This window comes from Mesoplodon densirostris, chromosome 2 (genome assembly GCF_025265405.1).
Source record: "Mesoplodon densirostris isolate mMesDen1 chromosome 2, mMesDen1 primary haplotype, whole genome shotgun sequence".
Classification (NCBI taxonomy): Eukaryota; Metazoa; Chordata; class Mammalia; order Artiodactyla; family Ziphiidae; genus Mesoplodon; species Mesoplodon densirostris.
In genome coordinates, this window is record NC_082662.1 from 122,142,358 (window position 1) to 122,163,791 (window position 21,434).

At 39.3% G+C, this 21,434-nt stretch overlaps 1 protein-coding gene across 1 annotated transcript in view; it reads right to left on the reverse strand.

The window, feature by feature from the left end:
• RGS5 (regulator of G protein signaling 5) overlaps positions 1–21,434 on the reverse strand; it is a 48,798-nt gene that overhangs the window by 13,811 nt on the left and 13,553 nt on the right. The window contains exons 2-3 of the mRNA XM_060090853.1: positions 6,106–6,216; positions 177–238 (exon numbers count right to left, since the gene is read on the reverse strand). Of these exons, the coding sequence (XP_059946836.1) occupies positions 177–238; positions 6,106–6,216 (173 nt within the window). The remainder of the gene's footprint in view (positions 1–176; positions 239–6,105; positions 6,217–21,434) is intronic.

Genomic DNA, 21,434 nt, shown 5'->3' on the forward strand with positions numbered 1-21,434 from the left:
TCCTCAGGACAGCTTATTTTCACATTCTTCTGCCATGAGCTAGATAACTACACTCTCCTGGCATTCTTCCAAAATTGAAGAAACGTCAAAATTGGGGAAGAAGGACATGGGCAGCCTAAAACTTTTTTTTTGCCTCTGTCCTTCCCCTGACCTTTATACAGATACTTCAGACTTACAGTTGCTCTGCAAGAGCTTGTCCAGGGAATCACGCCACTGCAGGGCCTTGTCCAATGAGGGTCTAAATCAAGGATTAAGAAAGAAAAAGGAGATAGTCATAAGAAGGGAGCTAATCACATACACCAACAATGACTTGGATTTGCTTTTCTTTGAAATGTTACAATTGATGACCCATTCTCAGAACAAGGGAGTTAGAGCTGTTTTATTCTGAACAAGTGGGTATGATGAGCTGGGTTTGCTTGCCTACATCTATCTTGCATATTTTCATCTCTTGTTGAACAATTGGGTTAGGCCTCTCCCTTTTCAGAAGCAGAGTCTATTTGTCATGAAGCCACGTCTTGATATTCTTGTGTATCCCACAACAGTGCCTCCAATTGTGGTCTTTTTTTCCAAAAGTAACTGAATAAAATCCAGTTGTCCAATTATAGGGCTTGAACTCATGTTCCCTGCTTCACTAGTGCTGCACTTTAAACACCAACTTAATCCGCAAAGGGCATCAGATTCCACATCCACAGCCCTTCGCCACCTTTTTGGGGTTGATGGAAGATGCAAGGTGTGAAGCTGCCTCGTGTTGGGAATGTGATCACAGGATGTCTACATTTTAAAAACTCTGGGTGCATTTTCCTGCCTAATTAGAACAGGATAATTTTTTTTTTTGAGATTTATGCTTTCTGAGAAGAGAAGTGGTTAGACACCATGAAAAGGAATGTTGTACACAAATGCTCAGGATGCTGAAGGTAATAGTCAACACATAATTCCCCCTTAGGCTGTTTTTATTTTAACGTTTATATATGCAGAAATCCTGCAGCTCTTTCATTTTAACTACCAATTTTTCTTTCACAGCAGAATTGTGTCAAGGCGGGCTGGTATTGTCTGGGAAAAATGGCTGACAGTGCTCTCTGCCCCCTCAGCCCCCACTCTCACTCTTGTGTTACAATATGAGTTCTTCGTTGTCAAATCAAAGCGGACTAACAAGTCATTTGTTAGAACATTAAGGCCAATGAAGGTTTTTTTTCTAAATTGGAATTTCCTTAGCTCTTAACTTGTTGATCAACTGTTCAGACAACCCAGGAAAATTCCTCCTTCTGGCCTTTAAAAATTAATATCTTAGGGCTTTAATTCTTTAGGTTATCAGTGAGATTGATAAGACAGTTGCTGATTCTCCTTTTCATTTTGCTCTCGAGGCTCAGAGTCAGCCTCACTTTATCTATGTAAGGAGTGCAGGATGACAGTAGATTTTTTGGCTAAAATGCTGTGACTAATTCCTTCCATTCTCTATTCCTCACTGTGGAGCATGTGCAGATTTTGAGTCTTAATTATACGACTTTCCACAAAGTTTTACGCTTTTACTATTTGAAGGTTAAAACGTGCCAGTACTGAGAGTAACAAACCTGGTGGAATAATCTTAAGTGGTTTCATTTTCCATAGAAACATATGTATTATAGATCAAAAACTCAACACTAATTCCCTGGAAATTTATTTTTAATGAGTCAACTACCTTCTCTCCTCCCGTTTTCTTCTGGTTAGTGTAAAGGAACACAGGGAGGAGAAATGACATGAGGAAGGAATGACAAGCATGCCCATATATTTTGCTGCCTCATTTTATTTCTAACAAGAAAAGGAGCTATTTTCTAGAGGTCAATAACTCCTTTTGGCTCTTCTATATTACTTCACGCTGAGAATTTTTCCTATGTATATATTATTTTGTACCAACATTTTTAGCACAGTCTTACAAATCTTAATTTCTTCACTACAGTGTGTTCAATGTTGTACATATGACACCCGCCAAGTCTTTATTGTTGACAGAAACAACAAGACATTACATAATTGAACAAAAGAAACAGAGCAAAGGGAAGGCTGAATTGCCTTCTGATTTTGTAAATACCCCTTGTAAAATGAAATCACCTTCCTGCTCTCCATTTCCTCTGGCTAGTATGGAGGGGCACAGGAAGAAGAAATGGTAAGAGCAGGTGCACCAAACTTAAGCATGTTACCAGATCCAAGCTGTCCCAAATGGTCTTGTTAGAACCAGACTAATAGTCACAACCAGCAGTGCCTCACAGCCAAGATTAAATTCCTGAAAAGGATAGGTGCAGAACCCGCTTGGGGGTACTATTAGTCCAAATTGTTTCAAGGACACAATTAAGCAGAACACATCCTCCACACCTCGAAGCCCAATATTCTGATTCCCAGCCTAGGAAGTGCCACAGGTTCATCCTGTCCTGATTCTCAGAATCTGCCATTAAGTCTGAATTATTTGAAATGAGATAGATGCAGATCTAAATGACCAATAAGTGTCCTGGTTTGCAAGGTCGTAGCTGACCACAGGGAGTGGGCATGGGGTTTCTGTGTGTGGGTGTTGAGGGAAAGAGGAACCCAGTTCCAATGAAAGGCAAAATAAACATTTATAGAGATGATTAACTGTTTTATAATGGCCAGTGTAAATGCCACTTAGTCCAGGAAGAGATGATCTCAGCTGGAAGTGTCCTCTCCCTCTTTACTGTACTCTTACCACATTTACATCTTGAATCTCCTACAAGGCAAAGATGCACTTACTGCCTGGAGGTATAGCTTGTCAGCCATGGAGAACTTTTCCCATTCTACCCTGTCCGACAGTGCGTTCCCTGCAGCATTAATCTACCCAGCAATATGCATGTCAGATTAATGTGTAAATTAATAATGGCTCAGTTTGCTCAGAGTTAGTCTGGTTGATGAAAGCCACAAATAACCCAACCCTTAGAGTACAGAATTTTTAGCCCCATGAACCATGACTACAGCTATAAGCAATTCTGGCATTTACTAGCTCTAACCTTGGGAGACTATTTTAACCTCTCTAAGCACCGGTGGTTTTCTTTTTTGTTTTCTTCCTTTTAAAAAATATCTACATAGTCCCTGGCACATATTTAAACACTCCTGGTAATGTTTTCATGTGCTCTTGCCCTTGACAAGGAAAGTGAAATCCAAGTTATTTATTGGCACTTAAGTGCCTGTTCAGTTCTCCTTTCCTTCCTGCAATGTGTCTGCTCATGTCCAGTCTCAAGTTCATGGACATTTATTGAGCCCTCCCCCCAGGGCCAACAGTGACTTGGGCACCATGGATGGGGATGCAGATAAATACACCTGCCACTTTTTGATGTCTATCCATGGGCCAAACATTGTGCATCCATCTTTAATCCACACAGTAAGGCTCACTATGCAGTTTACCAGGCCGGAGTGTATGTAGGACAACAGTTTGTAATGGTTCTCCCCTGTGCACAGGGTAGGGACTGTTTATGTGTGGAGGTCATTCTAGAGTTATAAAGTGGCAAAACAACAGCAACAACCAAAGGTAGTTAAAATTAGTGACATCAGCAGAGAGTAAATGAACATCTAGAATATAAAATAAACTATAAAAATATCTACACCAGCTCTTGAGTATTTTGCAATTGATTATATTATGAGCCATGATAATAGTTACTGTAAACTAAATTTACATGATCTTGTAACATCTTTATTTTTCATTATGAGGACCTACAGCAGAGCCTTAGGGGATGCTCACATATAGAGGGTGGGCAAAATTGGGAGCCCTTAGAGAGAGAGAAGGCAGTGGGATAATTCAAAATTAGAAGTTAAGGTGGAGAGTTTTAAAGTGGCCAACTGGTGAGCAGAGTCAAATTCTGTCCACGAGTCAGGAGTTAGCCCTTGGTGATGATGGTTTCAGTTAGGTAGTAAGGTTTAGACCTGACAAACGGAGTTAAAGAAGAAATTGAAAGCAGTGACTTTCCATTTCTAGAGTTTTCCAATGTAAGCAAGAGGAAGAGATATGAGTAGAAGGGGTGAGGGGCTGGGAAGGTGTTTTTCAGAGTGGAATATGGTACTTGTTTGTTCTAGTGGAAGAGGGTCCAGAGGGAAAAAGAGCAGTTAAGAATACTAAAATGGTAACAGAGGCTGGCCTTGGGTGGTAGGTATATAGGCAACTTTTTTCTATTTTTTAAAATGGTTCTATTTTTTTCCTAATGAGAAGAATAAAAATATATTTTAAAAAGAGAAAGTGATTTTTTTTAAAAGGGTTGCTTTTTTTAAAAAGATGAGAGGAGTTAAAAATACCTTCCATCCGGAGAAGGTCTATTTTCTCCTCTGAGATTTATTTTCTTCTCCTTGAGAAGAATGTGGGTAAAAAAATACAGAGAAACTTTAAAGTGAGGAGAAGCGAGATCAACTGAGCTCCTGCAGAACACAGTCTTCTCCTGCTTGCTAAAAGGCATGGAAATTTGCCAAATATGAGTGAAATGGGGTTTAGGAGTTTGGAAGAGGATAGGAAAGCTTTGTGATGGTCACTGTTAAAAATGCAGTAGAGATGCACAAATATTCTCTAGGGATAAGAAAGATTTTTCCAAAACAATTCAAACTTCTGGAAGAAAAAGGGGACTGGAAGACAAGAGAAGAAAATAATCCAATAAGTGTCAGCCCCAAGTTATCTTCCAAAACTGCTTCTCTCCAAATCCTTGTTAAGCCAAATAGTTCAAGTGTCTGTGTGGGATATTAAAGCAGAGAATCAAAGCAGGAAATGTAGCACTGTATTTATTTTTTAAAAGTTAATTCCAACAGATCAATAACCACCACAATGCTTATGTCAAAATAGACTTTTTGATCTTTTGCTATTATGAAATATGGTTCTTATCCTCTCTCAGTGCCTGGTGCCTGCCACTCCATATTGAATTAACTTCCCTTTTCTAAACGCAGAAAACTCAATTATGCCTCATTTCCGGTTTGGGATCACTTTGAAGTAATAAAAGGAGAGTGGAAACATTCACTTAGATTGATGAAAAAATTTAAAAGGAATAACCTGTCGCTCTATCCCCCAGCCAATCCAGCTATATTAATTCGAAGGTCATCTGGAGAAAAGATTGGCCAATTTATACAAATATTAAATTTTAAAAGAAATGGAGGTTAAAAGGGATTCCTATATTTTTACCACACTTCTGTGATCTCTTCAAAGCTTTTAGGTAGTAGAGTGAAGGGGTTTGAATACATTTGGCTTTTCTTCTTCCCACTTTCCTTTCTTGATTTTAGTGGTGTCTCTGTTTTAAAGGGAAGATGGAGTGTATCTGTCTAGTCAATGTCTGGCTGTGTAGCTAGTGGAACAACGGTAAACACCGTGAATGCTGTGAGTAGTGTTATTAAGTTAGAGTAATGCTAATGAAATTGTGGGCTATGTTCACTGTCATAACATCATGAATATTCAGAATTATAGCTTCCCTCCATGCCTAAATTGATAGACATATGTTGGTGGGTGGTTAGGGACTGCAGAAGTCCTGTCAGGACTATTAATTTTATGGACTGGGGAAAAATTACTTGATGTACATTAAATAGGAGTATCTGGTCAAGTATTCATTCCTCCACCAGGGAACAGTCCTCTGCTCCTCTTTTAGACCTTGAAGGGACAATATCTTGGAGAAGAAACCTTTAGGCTTAATAGTCTGCCTTGAACTTAGCCTCTTCTTGAGGGAAATGTCACCACTTGTATCTCCTTGCTGAGGAAGTAGCCCTCAGGATATTTCCTGAGCAGGTGAGCATTCAGGGATCATAATTAATTGGATCAGGAATGCTCACCTGACCCAAAGACAGCAAGTGAACAGATATTTTTAACCACACTTCTGTGTGATGAGGTGGCTGGTGCCATTTTATAAGATACGGCCTGTTTCTCCAATGATGTCCCAAGATGTGGCCTTATCTTCATTTTTTTAAGCATCCTGCCAGTAAGCAATATTATGATCCATACATGAGAGAATGAAAAATAATCCTATTCACAAACCAAGTCTCTGAGTACTCTTATGATCTTCAATGAGTCACTGAAGGGGGGAGTTCTACAGAGGAGGGATGGTGCTATACACTTGAAGAATCATCATCCTCTGGAGGAAAAGAGTGGAATCCATAATCATGACTCACTTCTGGGTCTTGACTGGTTTCTCCGCCTTCTCAGTGTATGGAATGACAAGGTCAGCTGCAGACTCCGGCTTCTGGAGGAGAATTCCCAACTTGATCTTAATCTCCTTGGCCCTGAAAGAAGAGATGTATGAGGGGAAATGGACAGCATATGAGCATAAAGATCTAAAAAAGGGATTTCATTGTGTCAAAGAAACAAAAATGAGCAAAACCCCATTTCACTGTTGTGGCAGAAAGAATATTAATGTAGAAATTGGGACACGTGAGTTCTAGTAACATTTATCAAGCTCTTAACATGTCCCTGGCTAATAGGCATTATCTCATTTTAATCTTAATTATTGTTTTATATGTATTCTTTCATGTTATATATGGCAGATACTATAGTAGTCCTATTTTACAGGTGAAGAAACTAATGACAGAGAATTCAACTAACTTCCTTAAGGTAACCCAGGCAGTATGTGATGGAAATGGACTTGACCCCAAGCTGTCTGACTTTAAGTTCATAGGTGGAACTCACTGTATTGCCTACCAGTCTTCTGAAGGCTCTGGTCCCAGCTCTGCCATTAATTAGATGTATAACGTTTGAAAAAATAATCATGTTTTATTGCCAGACCTCCGTTCCCTCATCTGTAAGATGACAGAGTTAAGCTAGATGTTTTTTTCAGCCATTTGCACCTATAAAATTAAATTATTCTGCTTGATGATTATTTCTCTGTAAACTGTTCTTCTTTTATACAGATTTGATTTTTTTCCAACCCCTTGCCCATTGTTCCACAATGGCTATTGTAGTCTCTTACACGTAGTAAGCCTTCAATAGATGAGTATTAATTACCAACAGACTGACAGAATCATATTACTCCTTTCTATCTTCAACATATTGGTGAACAGACATGGTCCGAATTCTGGGCACTTCTCCACCCTAGAATGCAACTGTTTTCATGCCCAGTTCAAAACTAATCTCCTAAGTTACCCATCATTTTATCACAAGTCTGAATTCAAAAACACCAAGCAAATCTTAAGCATTAATCCATAAGACAAACCATTGTATACTGAGAGACCCAAAAAGCTGTCCTTTCACTGTCCCCTTGGCACTTCATACATGCTTTTAAGATAGGGCTTATCATATTGCATTATGGTTACTGATTTATGTGTCTGTTTTCCAAGCTGGATATAAGAACTTTTTGCAGGTGGAAATTGAGTCTTAAATACCTTTTCAACCCTGTGCATAGCACAAAGCTTGGCAGCATAGTCAATATTCAAAAATATTTGCCAAAGTGAACTAAAAATATCTTGATTTTTGTTCCTCACAAATCTGCCGACATTTATTTCCCAGTCAATGCTGAACATAACCGAAACCTCATAGAGCTGTGTTGGGATTAGAATATCATGCTGTTGCCAGATAGAGCTTTGTTACTATAAACACATTTTCCTCATCCATTCACATGGAGACAGTGATGAGACAATTTAAATAAATAAAATGTGTGACATTAGCAGTTATGGATATTAGGGAGAAAAAGTTAAGGACATATACTGTATTACTTAAAAAAACATAAATATTCAATCATATCATAGGTTCCTTTAGTATAGTAAATGTTATTTTGAAACTCTGATTTAGAATTAGTAACCTCCACAATGTCTTTTCCTTTTCATTTCTTCCTGCCTCTGTTCTCTTCCTAGGGCCTGCTCTCCAGCTTAAGACAACTCAGGTACCACATTACAGCAGATCAAGCTCCACTGAGCACATTACAGCTGAAACAGAATGTTCTGCTGAGGTAGCTTATATAAAACATGAGAATAAGAATAAGTGTATTTTGATTCCAGGCTCTGCAATTTGCTTAAACTATCTAATGTTAAGTTTTTTCACCTAGAAAGTGGGACTGATAAAATAGTACATACTTATACAATTTTTATGATGATTAAATATGTTAATGCAGGTGAATCACTTAAAGCAGCAGTTGGCATATAATACTGCTTCTTCCAAGTTAGTTCTAACTGCATAATCATTTTTTTCCAGCCAAACTCAAGCCATGTTCCCAAGCTTTGACTACCAAATTAAAACATTCAGAAATTTCCCACATGTTACTAAGAATTAATACACCCACTGCCTCCCATATTCTACCTCTGGAAAGAAGAACTGCCAACTTTATAATCTGAAGGATGAAGAAAACAGTATTTGGGTTGGGGGTGGGGGGCGGAAATGCATGAAATACATGTGGCTACCCTCTTCTGGCCAGTGTATAGTACTACAGCCAGAAGCAGCAGGTTCATCTTTTCCATTGAGACACGCTATGCCACCCAGAACTTGAAGAACTCCATCCATAATACCTCTTCTGCTTGCTCCACATGCCCCTAAGTTCCTGCCCATAAGGGGAAGTCGTGAAGCAACTGTTTGAGTTTCACTTGACCCAATAGTTCACTCACCAATATTTAGCTCAAGATTATCTAATGAATGTCTAATGAATGTTTCTCCTGTGCTTGGTATTTTGGTTGGTTCTTTAGATTTTTGTTTTGCATTTTTTTCCCCATCTCAACTTCTGTTTCGTTTTTCTTTTTCTCTTTTGCTCCATCTGAGCCATTTGCTTTTGTAAAAGGCGGAGAGATATTTGTGTTTGATTGCCTAGTGAAAGAGTAAGTTGGACATGAAGAGGTTATTAGAATGAAGGGGTTGAGCATTTTAAAATTTCATTTGTTCATATTACTTTACTCCTTGATCATGTTACTGTGTCATCAGTACACAGTAAACAGACAAACACTCACAGGGTTTTGTCTCTGCCTGCAGGGTACTTATAGCCTATTGAAGTCTCAATAGCAGAGCAATCACAAGCAGGTATTAAAGAAGATGCCCAGAAAGCAGCATCTCTCTGGGCATCCAGTGTCCACAAAGGTGAAGAACAGAGCACTGGGGGAGGACCCCAATGTCCACAAGGGTGAGTCAGTGGAGCTTCCCAGAAGAGGCAGGGGTAGAATAGCAGTTAGCTAGGTAGACAAGAAAAGGCTGGGACTTCCGGGTAGGAAGAGGTTAATGTGCATGTCATTTGAAGGGATGCAAAAGTGGTTCTGCATTGCCTGAGTGTAAACTGTGACTGGAGAGAGCAGAATGCCAGGTTACATGAAACCTGCTCACTCTGCCTCCCCTTTCTGATGGAAGGGTGGATGATGGGAGATCTCTGTATAGTATTCAGCCTTCAGCAAATTTGGTATGAAAACCAAAAAAGGTAAAACTATTGAAAGGTGCCTTGTCTCTCCATGAAGAAGTGGCATCCTGTCTTACAAATCTGTTTCAAATTTCTTTTGCTAATTCTTTCAGGATGCATTTTCCCATGAAAACACTGTCTATAAATGGTGGTTAAATTCTCCAAGACATCCCACAAAAGACTTTTAAAACCAGAATGAACCAGAATCCTCGTATAATTTTATCTGTATCACTATTTAAATTGTCTTTTTGTGGGATAATCTAGAAATCAACTGCCATTTATAACACTGCCCATAGAAAATCAGATTTCACTTCCTCAAAGTAGAGAAACATGCCAGAACATCAGATTACTCTTTTCCTCGTACTTGCCCTGGGGATGTAAGGGAGAAAGGAAATGCAGTGCTTCAGAAAATACTTCTCTCTATGGTTTAGTATAGGTTCAAACATAGGACGTTAAAATGTTAACGCACATAAGTCGGGAAGACCATTTGGTTGAATTAGGAGTTTGACAGCATACAGGGAGTGAATAACATTATTGTCTCTCTTATAAAACAGTGAATGTTTAAAAGCTGAAGACTTGACCAGTGCTGAGATTGAAACTACTTGAAACGTTTTACTCTTTCTGTAGGAATAAACTGTGTTACTACGTTTGTTTTTCTCCTTAAGAGTTCCTGGAATAATATTTCATTCCCCCCTCTCCCCTTCCTCCCCACCATAGGGACATATCCAAATATGGGAATGAAAAAAAAACAAAACAACAACAACAAATGGAAAATCAAGCAAAACAAAACCTCAAAGTTTCCAATTTATTTTCTCCTTTAAAAATAAGCTTGAGAGGGCTTCCCTGGTGGCGCAGTGGTTGAGAGTCTGCCTGCCGTTGCAGGGGACACGGGTTCGTGCCCCGGTCCGGGAAGATCCTACATGCTACGGAGAGGCTGGGCCCGTGAGCCACGGCCTCTGAGCCTGCGCGTCCGGAGCTTGTGCTCCGCAAAGGGAGAGGCCACAACAGTGAGAGGCCCGCGTACTGCAAAAAAAAAAAAAAAAAAAAAAAAAAAAAAAAAAAAAAAAAAGCTTGAATGTATCTGACATTCATTTAATGTCAAAAACAACCCCATCCAGAGAAGAAAACTTTTTAATGTGTTTATGATTTCAACTCAGTCCTTGGCTCTGTTTGACCACCCACCAGGCAGTTTTCCTGGCTACATTACAATAATGCTTGTTAACAAGAGACGATTCGTATCTCTTCTCATCTCACCCCCAACCTTGTTATCCTTTGGTTTTACAATGACAAACTTGTTTTGAAATAAAATCATTGGAAATTCCTGGGTGAAATTTTAATTAAGTGTTCGGAGGAAGATAATCCTTTCGCTAGATGGCTCACATTAGTAATTTCAAACTGAAAGAGTTTGAATAATTTTAAGGTTGTGCAATTTTAAATCTGTGCCCTGTGTGGGTATGCTTTCAAAAGGCCCTGGACCACCTCTGTCCTTCTGACTAATTGGTGGATTGAGTGAAAGTTATTACCTTAGGGTGAATAAGTGTGGAAAACAGTACAAGCAATCACTAAAACAAAAACATAGCAGAATTTTAAAAAAATACAATTATATTCAAGTAAAACTTATCAGTAACCAGCTATATATAAAGTCTTGTGCTAGGTATTTCAAGGATTACAAAGATGTTCCTTGCTTCAGAGACACGTGGAACAAGGGAATGTAGGACATATACATGTAAACTATATGCTAGATATTTTCTACTCATTGATAAAAGTGGAGGGGATATATTAATAAAAGAACATAGACCCTAGCCTCAAGGACCTCAAATGTGATAACATGAAGATAGTGTAATAGGAGACACATGCTTTAACAGCTGCCCCTACTATATTCTCAGAGGCCTCTGTATTTTTCCTTCATGGTCCTTATCAATTTGCATTATGTCTCTGTGTATTTATTTGAGTACTGTCTGTCTCTCCCATTAGAATGTCAGGTCCCCAAGAGCAGGGTCAATATCTGTTTTGTTCATAGCTCCAGTCTTAGCACTTAGCCCAGGGTCTGGCACTTAACAGACATGCAATAAATATTTACTATATAAATTGATGAATCAGCGAACGAATGAATGAATTGAATTGCTAGGTTATAGTAAAACTGCATTTTGGGGTGGGTGGGTGAAATATTGGGGTGTAACACAAAATAAGCCATCGAGGACTAAGATGTCTCTGATTTGGTTAACTGCAGAGAGGTAGTGTCATTAAATGACTGCAAGGACTCTAACTGAACTTGAATTCTGTCTGTTAGAGAAGTTGGAAATAGACAAATGGGGGCTGAAACAGAGTATGCTCTTCAGTCCCTCACACCAGATAGGACACACTCTGATGAGAAGAGGCAGGGAGGGTAATTATAATCACTCAGTCTGATCAGAATCCATCATGAGACCAAAATTTATCAGGATTTACTTAAACAAAAGTATTCTTGAGGCACAGACTAGTTCTGAGATTGGACATATGTCGGGAACAGCCAGGAAGGAAGACAGGATGGAGAAAAATTGGGAAGTATAGGACAGGGGATTTAGGACACATTTCTGAAAGAGGTGTTCCAACCTGTCCCCTATCAAGGACAATCCAATTTAAATCCAATCCAACTTAAATCTGTGTTGCCCCCTGCTGGACATGGGAAATTGTGAGCATCAGTAAAAAAGAGCAGATTTGTTCCAGGCTGCTGCCTTCTGAAGAAATACCACAAACCTTGTTTCTACAGGAGCAAAAAGGACATGCCTTTTCTTGGCTCCAAAAATGTGATAAATACCCATTAAAGATAAATAAAAGTTTCTAAAACACTGTTAGCAACAAGATTCCACAGCTGGAGAGTACTACAGCAGGATCTGAAAAGCAGAGGAAGAAATGAGCTTTCTAAGTTCTTTCAGCAAAGATCTGAGTCACGTAGAGAGAACCCCAGCAGATGCTGGTGGAGAGAAGGGAGCCCAGAGGACTTATGTCCACTGTGCTGGACCCATCTAGAGAGATTCATTTGGTTCAAGAGTGGAAAAGCCTTCTTGTTGACTGCTCATTGAAAACTTGAGATCGATGGAGTTTGTTACTGATAGATGGCTCATGAGACACAGGGGTGATCTTGAAAACCCTTAGTAGAATATAAGGAAACATCTGTGGAAAATCAGGTCAATTCTAGAACTAAAATTCTCAACTCCCCAGGGTCCTCCATACATGGCTCCTTAAAATCAAGATTGACTGGGCTTCCTTGGTGGCCAGTGGTTGAGAGTCCGCCTGCCGATGCAGGGGACATGGGTTTGTGCCCTGGTCCGGGAAGATCCCACATGATGCAGAGCAGCTGGGCCCGTGAGCCATGGCCGCTGAGCCTGCACGTACAGAGCCTGTGCTCCACAACGGGAGAGGCCACAACAGTGAGAGGCCCACATACCGCAAAAAAAAAAAAAAAAAAAAAAAAATCAAGATTGACTCTCAACTGCAGGGGGAAGCCCCTCCAGGGTCATTTTTGGTGGAGAGAGAATGTATGAGTTTGACATCTACCATTTTCCTGAATTAACCTACTTCTATTTGAACTAAAGAAAGTTCACCCATTGCTTATGTTTTAGCAGAGAATGAAAAAGTAGTTTACTAATGCAATGTGATACCATGTTAAAGTCTGTATTTTTTTTTAAGTCTGTATTTTTTTGTCTGACACATATTAATATATGATACATTATGGAAAATGACTCTAGGTTAGTTAATATGAAATACTCCTCAGTGGTCCAAATGATAGAAAGATGAAGAAAATGTTAAAGAATATACAGTATTATTATTATTCATGCATTAGGATATAACTCCAGAAATAACAGCTCTGATTCCAAACACAATTGAATCATTCCCTGGTAGAACTTTAGGTTTTCACTTATATTAATCATGAATTAAATAACAAACCATGTCAAACTGTAAGATGGCTGAAAAAAATGGAATTGATGGGGACTTCCCTGGTGGTGCAGTGGTTAAGAATCCACTTGCCAATGCAGGGGACACAGGTTCGATCCCTGGGCCAGGAAGATCACACATGTCAGGGAGTGACTAAGCCCGTGTGCCACGACTACTGAGCCTGCGCTCTAGAGCCCACGAGCCACAACTACTGAGCCCACGTGCCACAACTACTGAAGAGCGCGTGCCTAGAGCCCATGCTCCACAACAAGAGAAGCCACCGCAATGAGAAGCCCGCACACCACAACGAAGAATAGCCCCCGCTCGCTGCAACTAGAGAAAGCCACATGCAGCAATGAAGATCCAACACAGCCAAAAATAAAAATTAATTAATTAAAAATAAATGGAATTGACAATGTCAGTTGTGTCAAATGTGTGCATAGAAGTCACTTTTGTCTATTATAACCTTCCAACACAGTATTTTCTAACCTCTTCTTTCAGTAAGTTCTCTTAATGATAGCTATTTTCATTATGTTCAAGATTTTACCTCAACTACCCCAGGTTAATTCGTCACCAGGGACCCTCACAGGCAACCTGCTGTAAAAGACTAGGGATTCCGTCTACAAGCTTACTGACTTGGTTTCATAGGATCACAGTTGAGATTGAAAAGACTGGCCTCAATAGCTTCTCCTTTTGCTCACTTATTTTTTCAACAAATTAAAAGTATCCTTATTAAATGCTTGCCATGTGCCGTAGACTTACAGGTTTTTAAATCCCCAGTGAAACAAAAAGACAAGATCCTTTCATGGAGTTTATATTTCAGTTGGGCAAGACAAACACAAAATGAGGAATCCAAACAATGAAATGAAAAATTTCAGCTGCTTGTAATTGCTACAGTGTGACAATGGGTAAGCGTTAGCTTCAGCTACTTGCTCTAATCACAGTGGCAGTCAGCAGGCTTGTGAAAAAGGCCCCACTCCAGAGGTGGCTGCTGTTAAGTGCCTCAGCTGTCTTTATAGAGAAAAATACCTGTTGCTTTGTCAATTAGCAGAGCATGTTAGAAGTGAGTTTTTACATGTAGGTTTGTTCAATAGGGAATGGTCTCTCTCCAGTCATAATAATGATATTCAAGTCATTTGTGCTAGAGACACTATTGTGCAAACTCACACCCACTCCATAGAATGTTTGTAAGAATATAAATAGTTCTTCACTCTTAGAGATAGCACCTGTGGCTTGATCCCTAAGTAGTAGTATATCTAGGCCTTGATACAGAGATTTCTTGTTGCCTGATACCAACTACAAAGGTATTAGAATCCAATCTCAGAACATTATTGTCAGAGTGAAATTTTCCTACACGTTATAGTTGGAGCACAAGAATTATGCCTTTATTGAGATTACAGAACGAGTTGTATAAATATTTTGCACCAACTTGTTAGTAACTATCTGCCTAAGTAAGTACGGCACAATTGGGTTTCATTATGGATATGGTGGTCTTGCTTTCATTAGCTGGTAGTGAAGTTGTGGAGAAATAAGTAACCATCACCCACCACTAACCATTAATAGCTACAGTTAGCTACCAAAAAGAACCTAAGAGTTGGATATGAATAAATTGATTTAGGCTCGTTTTCAATAGCCATTTACAATCTATGGGACCTTATGCAAGCTATATAATGTCTCTTGGCCTCAGTTCCGTCATTTGTAAAATGAAGATAACTTTAGTACCTGCTGTAAAAAGTTTCCGGGTGGAGTGCATGAGATGATGCATGTAAAAGTTAGCCCAGTGCCTGGCACATAAATAGCATGTCATACATGGTCACCATCATCATCATTTCTACTTATTTAATACCTATCTGATACCACTTAGTGTTACAGTTTGTAACAGTTTCCCTTAACTTCTGGTGTATTAATATTTGATTGCATTAAGCTCATTTTCTCTCCATTGGATGAGTGAATTATATGCCTTAAACAGTACTTTCCTGGCGAAAAGGCAGAAGCAATTTCTGGTGACTCTGTACGGGGGAGGATAGGAGGAAATCTACATGTTAAAAGCCAGGAAGGTACTGGGCTGCAAAGCAATGACGAGAAAAGAAAGCAAGGGCCGGACTCACTTAGAAGCAGTGGGGAAAAGTCTGTCTTTGCGGCATCTTTGTTTGCTCCCTGTCAGTCAAATGCAGGCTGGTTGTAGGCAGGTTAATAGAGCCTGGCCCTATCTGATGATGTATCCTCTTCCTCCATCGAAACACACTCTGTCTCCTCACATCCCTGATATTTCCAAGTGTCGAAGACCATGTGAGGTCACTGGACCTTCATTTTAATCACAGGATCCCTGAGTCTAGGTGCAAGCACACCAGCTGTGGGTAAGAGTTCACTCCTCATGGCACACAGGCAGAAAACAGGTGGCCTGTAGCAACTCTTAAAAGTAATAATAATAACATATAAAATATTAAGGTATTGAGGTGTTAATTCATGTTTTCCTCTACTTATAGTTTTTCTTCTGACTTTCAAGAAGGTAGCTAGGCATTTGTGCTTTCTTACCTCTGAGGGAGTTGTGTTGTGAGGCTGAAAGCAGATATTGACTGAAGATGGTATCCCATTTCTGGCCTTTGTTTTCCAAGACCCTAAACTCACTGCGGAGATATGCTGGCTTCGTCCGAAAGAGAAGGATTGCTTCTGATGAATGGCAAAGGAAGAGGCAGAAAAAACAGAGAGGGAAAATAGGGAATCCCTGCAACAAGGTCAGAAGACTGTTGTTTAGGTTTCTCTAACTAATCGACATCCCATCTCCCCTGTCACAAACACCTTTGTGGGACTCCAGGGAGGTGGGAGGATCACAGAGGGGGATAGTTATATGCTGCCCATAATGAGACTTTGCCCTTAGCCCCAGAGCTCCTAGCTTCACCCAAGCTGATACCCAGACCCAAGCAAGAGTTCCTGGAATGACCTTAAGGCACTGTGATGCTTCAAACAAGAAAGATATAAATAATGATATATCCATTTAAAAATTGTTCAAAAGCCAGCCACGTCTAAGGGTGAAAAAGCCCCACAAAAAAAACCCAGGAGGGTTCAGGAGAACTTACTAACCGTATGGTGATAAAACCATGGAAATAGTGAACTAAATGTGGCCAACTTTCCATTGTTGTAGAAAATTCGTCAAGAAAAGACAAAACCAGCTGTTTTGAATAACAGCTAAGTCATATGACCTCTGGATCTGCCCAGATGATTTCATAAGATACTTTCCAGATCTTGAGTCCATTATTATAGTCACAAGCAGCATGTTGGATTGTGTTCAATCTCTCCCCGACCTTGGCAGAGAAAATCTCCACTCCTAATTGTGGCAAAACTCCTGCCTCAGGTTATATAACTGGAAGAGTTTGCAAAGCAAGTAGGATATGGGTCAAAGAGGCTGTTCCCAGAGAGAAAGTGAAGTGAAACATTGAGGTATTCCCCAGAGAATGTAGCTAATGCCAAAACTAAGCAATTTTTCCTAAAAGGCAATAGACAGTATAGCACAGTGGTTAACGGCATGAATGTTGAAGCCAAACTAACCAGATTTATCTTACTACATGTGTGACTTTTGGCAAATTTCTAAGCCTCAGTTTTCTCATCTGTAAATTGGAGATGATAATGGTACCTACCTCAAAAGCTTCTTATGATGATGAAATTAGTTATTAGATGTGAAGCACTTACAATAATGCCTAGCACATTGACAATGCACTCCATAAATGACAGGGTGTATTATTTACTATTATTATTATCTTACAGAAAATCCTGTGCCAATGAAGGAACATTTACACACAAAAAATACACATAACATATTATGTAACAGTAGGAAGGAAATTTAGGAAAGAAACAGTAAACATGGTAACATTTGCCCTTAACTAAACCCTATTTTCAGCTCAGTCACTAATTTGCTCGGTGATCTTAAGAAAGTTATTTGAGTTCTCTTGTCTTCAGTGAAAAATAAGAAAAGAGAGAGAGAGGAAGGAAAGATGGAAGGAAGGCGGGAAGGAGGGAGAAAGGAAGGAAAGAAAGGAGGAAGGAAACAACTTTAGTGAGAAAAGCTCTATCTTCTCTAGCTATTATAAACTAAGACTTCAAGATCATCACACTCAACATCTTGAGAATATAAATGAGAAAGCGAGGACCTGAGCTGTGAAATGACTTGTGAATGGTACCATAGATTCCTTTTCTATTCTGTCCCCCTTCCCAACATCCCATGTTTATCTGTAATTACAATATTCTCCTTCCCATAATTTATAAACTCTCTGATTCACATTAAACTGTTTGTCTTCTTCATTCCCAGTAGCTAATCTATCACAAATGTTGTTCTTTCTTCCTAGAAAATTCTTTTAAATGTGCCTTTTCCTCTCCATATCTAAATTTAGCACCTTTTTCCAGGCCTGAGTTACTGGGACATCCCACCTTACCATTTCCTTCTTCCTACTTGAATACATCATGCACTCATTACCAGAGTACAAACACTTTCCTACTTGCTTGTAATGGCTTTCTATTATTTACCATGAAGTTTCTCAAACTTGAATATATACCCCAATCACCAGGAGGTCTGGTTAAAACACAGATTTCTCAGCCACATCCCAGAGTTTCTCATTCAAGAGGTCGGAAGCGGGACCGGAGAATGTATATCTCTGGTCCCAGGACCACACGTCTGAGAAATGCTGATCAACTGATTCAGTTTCAAACATCACTTTCTTGCTTCCAAAGTCCTCCACTTCTAAGCTTATTTCCCTTGGCTCCCCATAACTACTTGTATACCTAGTCCCATTGGCTTCCCCCTTAACCTGCCTCCTGACTGCCACCCATATGACAGTTAAAACTCTTCTAATGCTCTAGAACCAGAACAATCTCACTTTTTTTCCTGAAATCTCTGTAACTGCAAAAGCCTAGAGTGCTTTCTCTCTCCTCTAACATAAGATCACAAAACAGAGGCATATTTAATGGACCTTACAGAGCTTTTAATTTGCCCTACCCTTATTTTAAAAGTAGAAAAATTGAGGTTTGTGTAAATTAAAATATTTTTCAAAGATCTCATACGATGTTATTCTTAGATTTCTAGTAAGTTGCAGAGCAAGGGATAGAATGCTTCCCTTCTGCTAAAGTTATGGACAGCACATTTTCACCCAATTACTCTACTTTCTCGTGAATGCATGTCTAAGAGTTCCATGTGTATGTACTCTCAGTGAGATAACAAGCCCATTGAGGGTGGGTACCATATTTTACTTCTTTGATCTCCCAGAGAATCTAGAAGATAACTTTAAAGTTGCTTTAACTTCTAGGATGGTATAGAGGATAAAAGTACAGTTCTATACTGTTTTCGTTTATATTCCAACTCTTACTTACTAGTGGAGTGACTTTGGGCAAGTTACTTAAATTCTAAGCTTTCAATTGTCTATGTAAAATAGTGACAATATAGTTCCTACCTCACATATATATTATGGAGCTAAATACGTTAAGGCATTAAGGTGTTTAGAAGAGCAATTAGCACATAGTAAATATTCCTTAAAAGTTACCTATTATTATTACTGTTCTACTGTATTTGTCCTACTATCCTATCACAGCATCTTGCACAAGGGCATTGGGTAATGTTTATTGAATAAATAGAATAGAATAGAACTAAACAAAGATCTTTTTGACTGACGTGCGAGATAAGCTCCTTTCAGAAAGTCTCCACCTTGAAATAATGCAACTAATTCTGAAAGCATAGAGGATATACATTTCTGGACAGCACTCTTACAGAGAGACAAAGAAAGCAAATTTGGAGACCTCTGCTGCTGCCTAGCACAGCTCAGAGTTACATTATAATATCACCAGCCTTGTGCTGCTATTTTAAAATGAAAAAAAAAAAGTATTGTTTTTCCCAAGCACTGGCTACTCCCTACTCAAGGATTCCCGTGGAAATTGAGATAATTCCCATGCTTTTATGGCCTGTCTCTGACATAGTCACCACTCGGAGTAGGTTATTAGGGGGAAGGAAAGAGACAGTGGAGGAACAAGGCAGACAGGGTAGAAGTCGTTTTTTCCCTTTGACCTTAAATTCTCTGTCTTATTCAAAATATTGTTGGCAGGATTTCTGGACTTTCTGTAATTCAGTTTGGAAGACAGATAATGAACAGTGGGAAACTGGTCTTCAAGTTGAGGAAGACAGAAATTTGTTGTTTATTTTGAGCTCCAAAGGTGGAGGGGTCAGAAGGCATTCCCATGAGAGCCTCTCTGAACACTGGTGTGACCCATAGCCTTTGAACATCTCCATCTCATTCTGTTTTTCTTTTATTCTTTTATTTATTTATTTATTTTTGCAGTACGCGGGCCTCTCACCGCTGTGGCCTCTCCCATTGCAGAGCACAGGCTCCGGACACGCAGGCTCAGCGGCCATGGCTCACGGGCCCAGCCGCTCCGTGGCATGTGGGATCTTCCTGGACCGGGGCACGACCCCGCGTCCCCTGCATCGGCAGGCGGACTCTCAAACACTGCGCCACCAAGGAAGCCCCTCATTCTGTTTTAAATTATAAAGAAGGACTTTCTAGAATGAAGTTCCTAGTTGTACATGGACTCTAGTTGTCTTATATCTTATAAAAGCAGGAAATAAAAGTGGTAATAAAGGGTATCGGAAAAGAGGGAAAGAAAGAGGAGTAAAGTAAAATTTACCTAAACCTTAATCAACGTGAACATATATTACATCACTTAATAAAACTACAGTTCCCAAAACTTAATGTGTCCTCTGGCAATGAATTTATATAATAGATACAAGTTTATTGTCTTGAATAATCAGAACACTTGGTCAACATTTATCTTTGCCAAATTATTATGTGTTGAGCAAAATAATGACATCATGATGAGGAATAAGAGGACTGTTACTTGTCTGAAGTACAGAATTATATTTCAAACCATTTCTTCTCTCCCTCCCCTAACATAATGTAACAATACCTTATTATTCTCAAGATTTCCATTTTCAAGAATTATCTATTTATTGCTTCATAAATTCACTTATCAGACTCTAATAGAGCAACCACTGTTTGTCAGGCACTGTACCAGATAGTATGGGGAGTGCTTTACAAAATTAATAAGAGATTGTTCCAGACCTCAAGTAGTTCCCATTTTATAAAGAAGATATATGTACAGTTGTCACTCAGTATACTCAGAAAATTGGTTCTAAGACCCCTACTCCCCATGGATATAAAAATCTGCAAATACTCAAACATTTTATTTTCATATAAAATGGTGTAGTACCTGCATATAACCTACACACATCCTCCTATGTACTTTAAATCATCTCTAGATTACATATACTACCTAATACAATGTGCATGCCATGTAAATAGTTGTAAATACAATGTAAATGCTATCAAAATAGTTGCCAGCACTTAACAGATCCAAGTTTTGCTTTTTGGAGCTTTATTGATTTTTTTCGCATGCCTTTGATCCCTGGTTGGTTGAATCTGCAGAACCCCCAGGGACTATGGGCCAACTACATACATAGTTTTATTTGGATGCAGCTATGACAGATAGAATGAGTCCCAGGTTTGAAATTGGCACCCTAGAACTCAGGCATGTGGAGTGTATTGTCTTACCTTGGGCCAGATGTTTAACTTATCTGTGCTTATTTATTGGTAAAATAGTACTGTTGAAAACATCTACCTTTCAGGGTTAGACTAAGAATTAAATTAGATAATGTCAAATACCTAACCGAAGTTGAATCTGAGGGAAGTTGGTTAAGAAGTGATAAGAAATACAGGGACGATGAAAAATTTCTGTGAGAGTTCAAGGGATGGATTGTTAGTTTCTCCATGAAGGAGAAAAGAGAAATCTTCTCAGAAGGGTTGAGATTTGGGGATGTATGATTTGGTTGGAATCCTGTGTGAGCAGGGAGGAGAGGGTATTGGTTGGATCCCAAAGCAGCTGCTCTCTTCCTGTCTTTCTCCCAGCTCCCCAGGGATCCTTCCAAAAGTTTAATATGGAAGTCCCCATCTTCCTAATATGTTTTCTAAAAATTCCAAAGACGCTTTCAAGGTCCATGCATATGTCACAGGTCAATGCATATGTCATTGCATTCCATGCAATGCTGGAAACTTCTCTCCAGCATTCTTATAGCATTCCCTCATTTTTCTCCCAATGAGCAATGAATTCTGACCTGTGACACTCACACATCAAGGCTTGGTGAACAAGGATTCTTCCAATTGTGTGGTTATTGGGATAGGAGTTACTAAG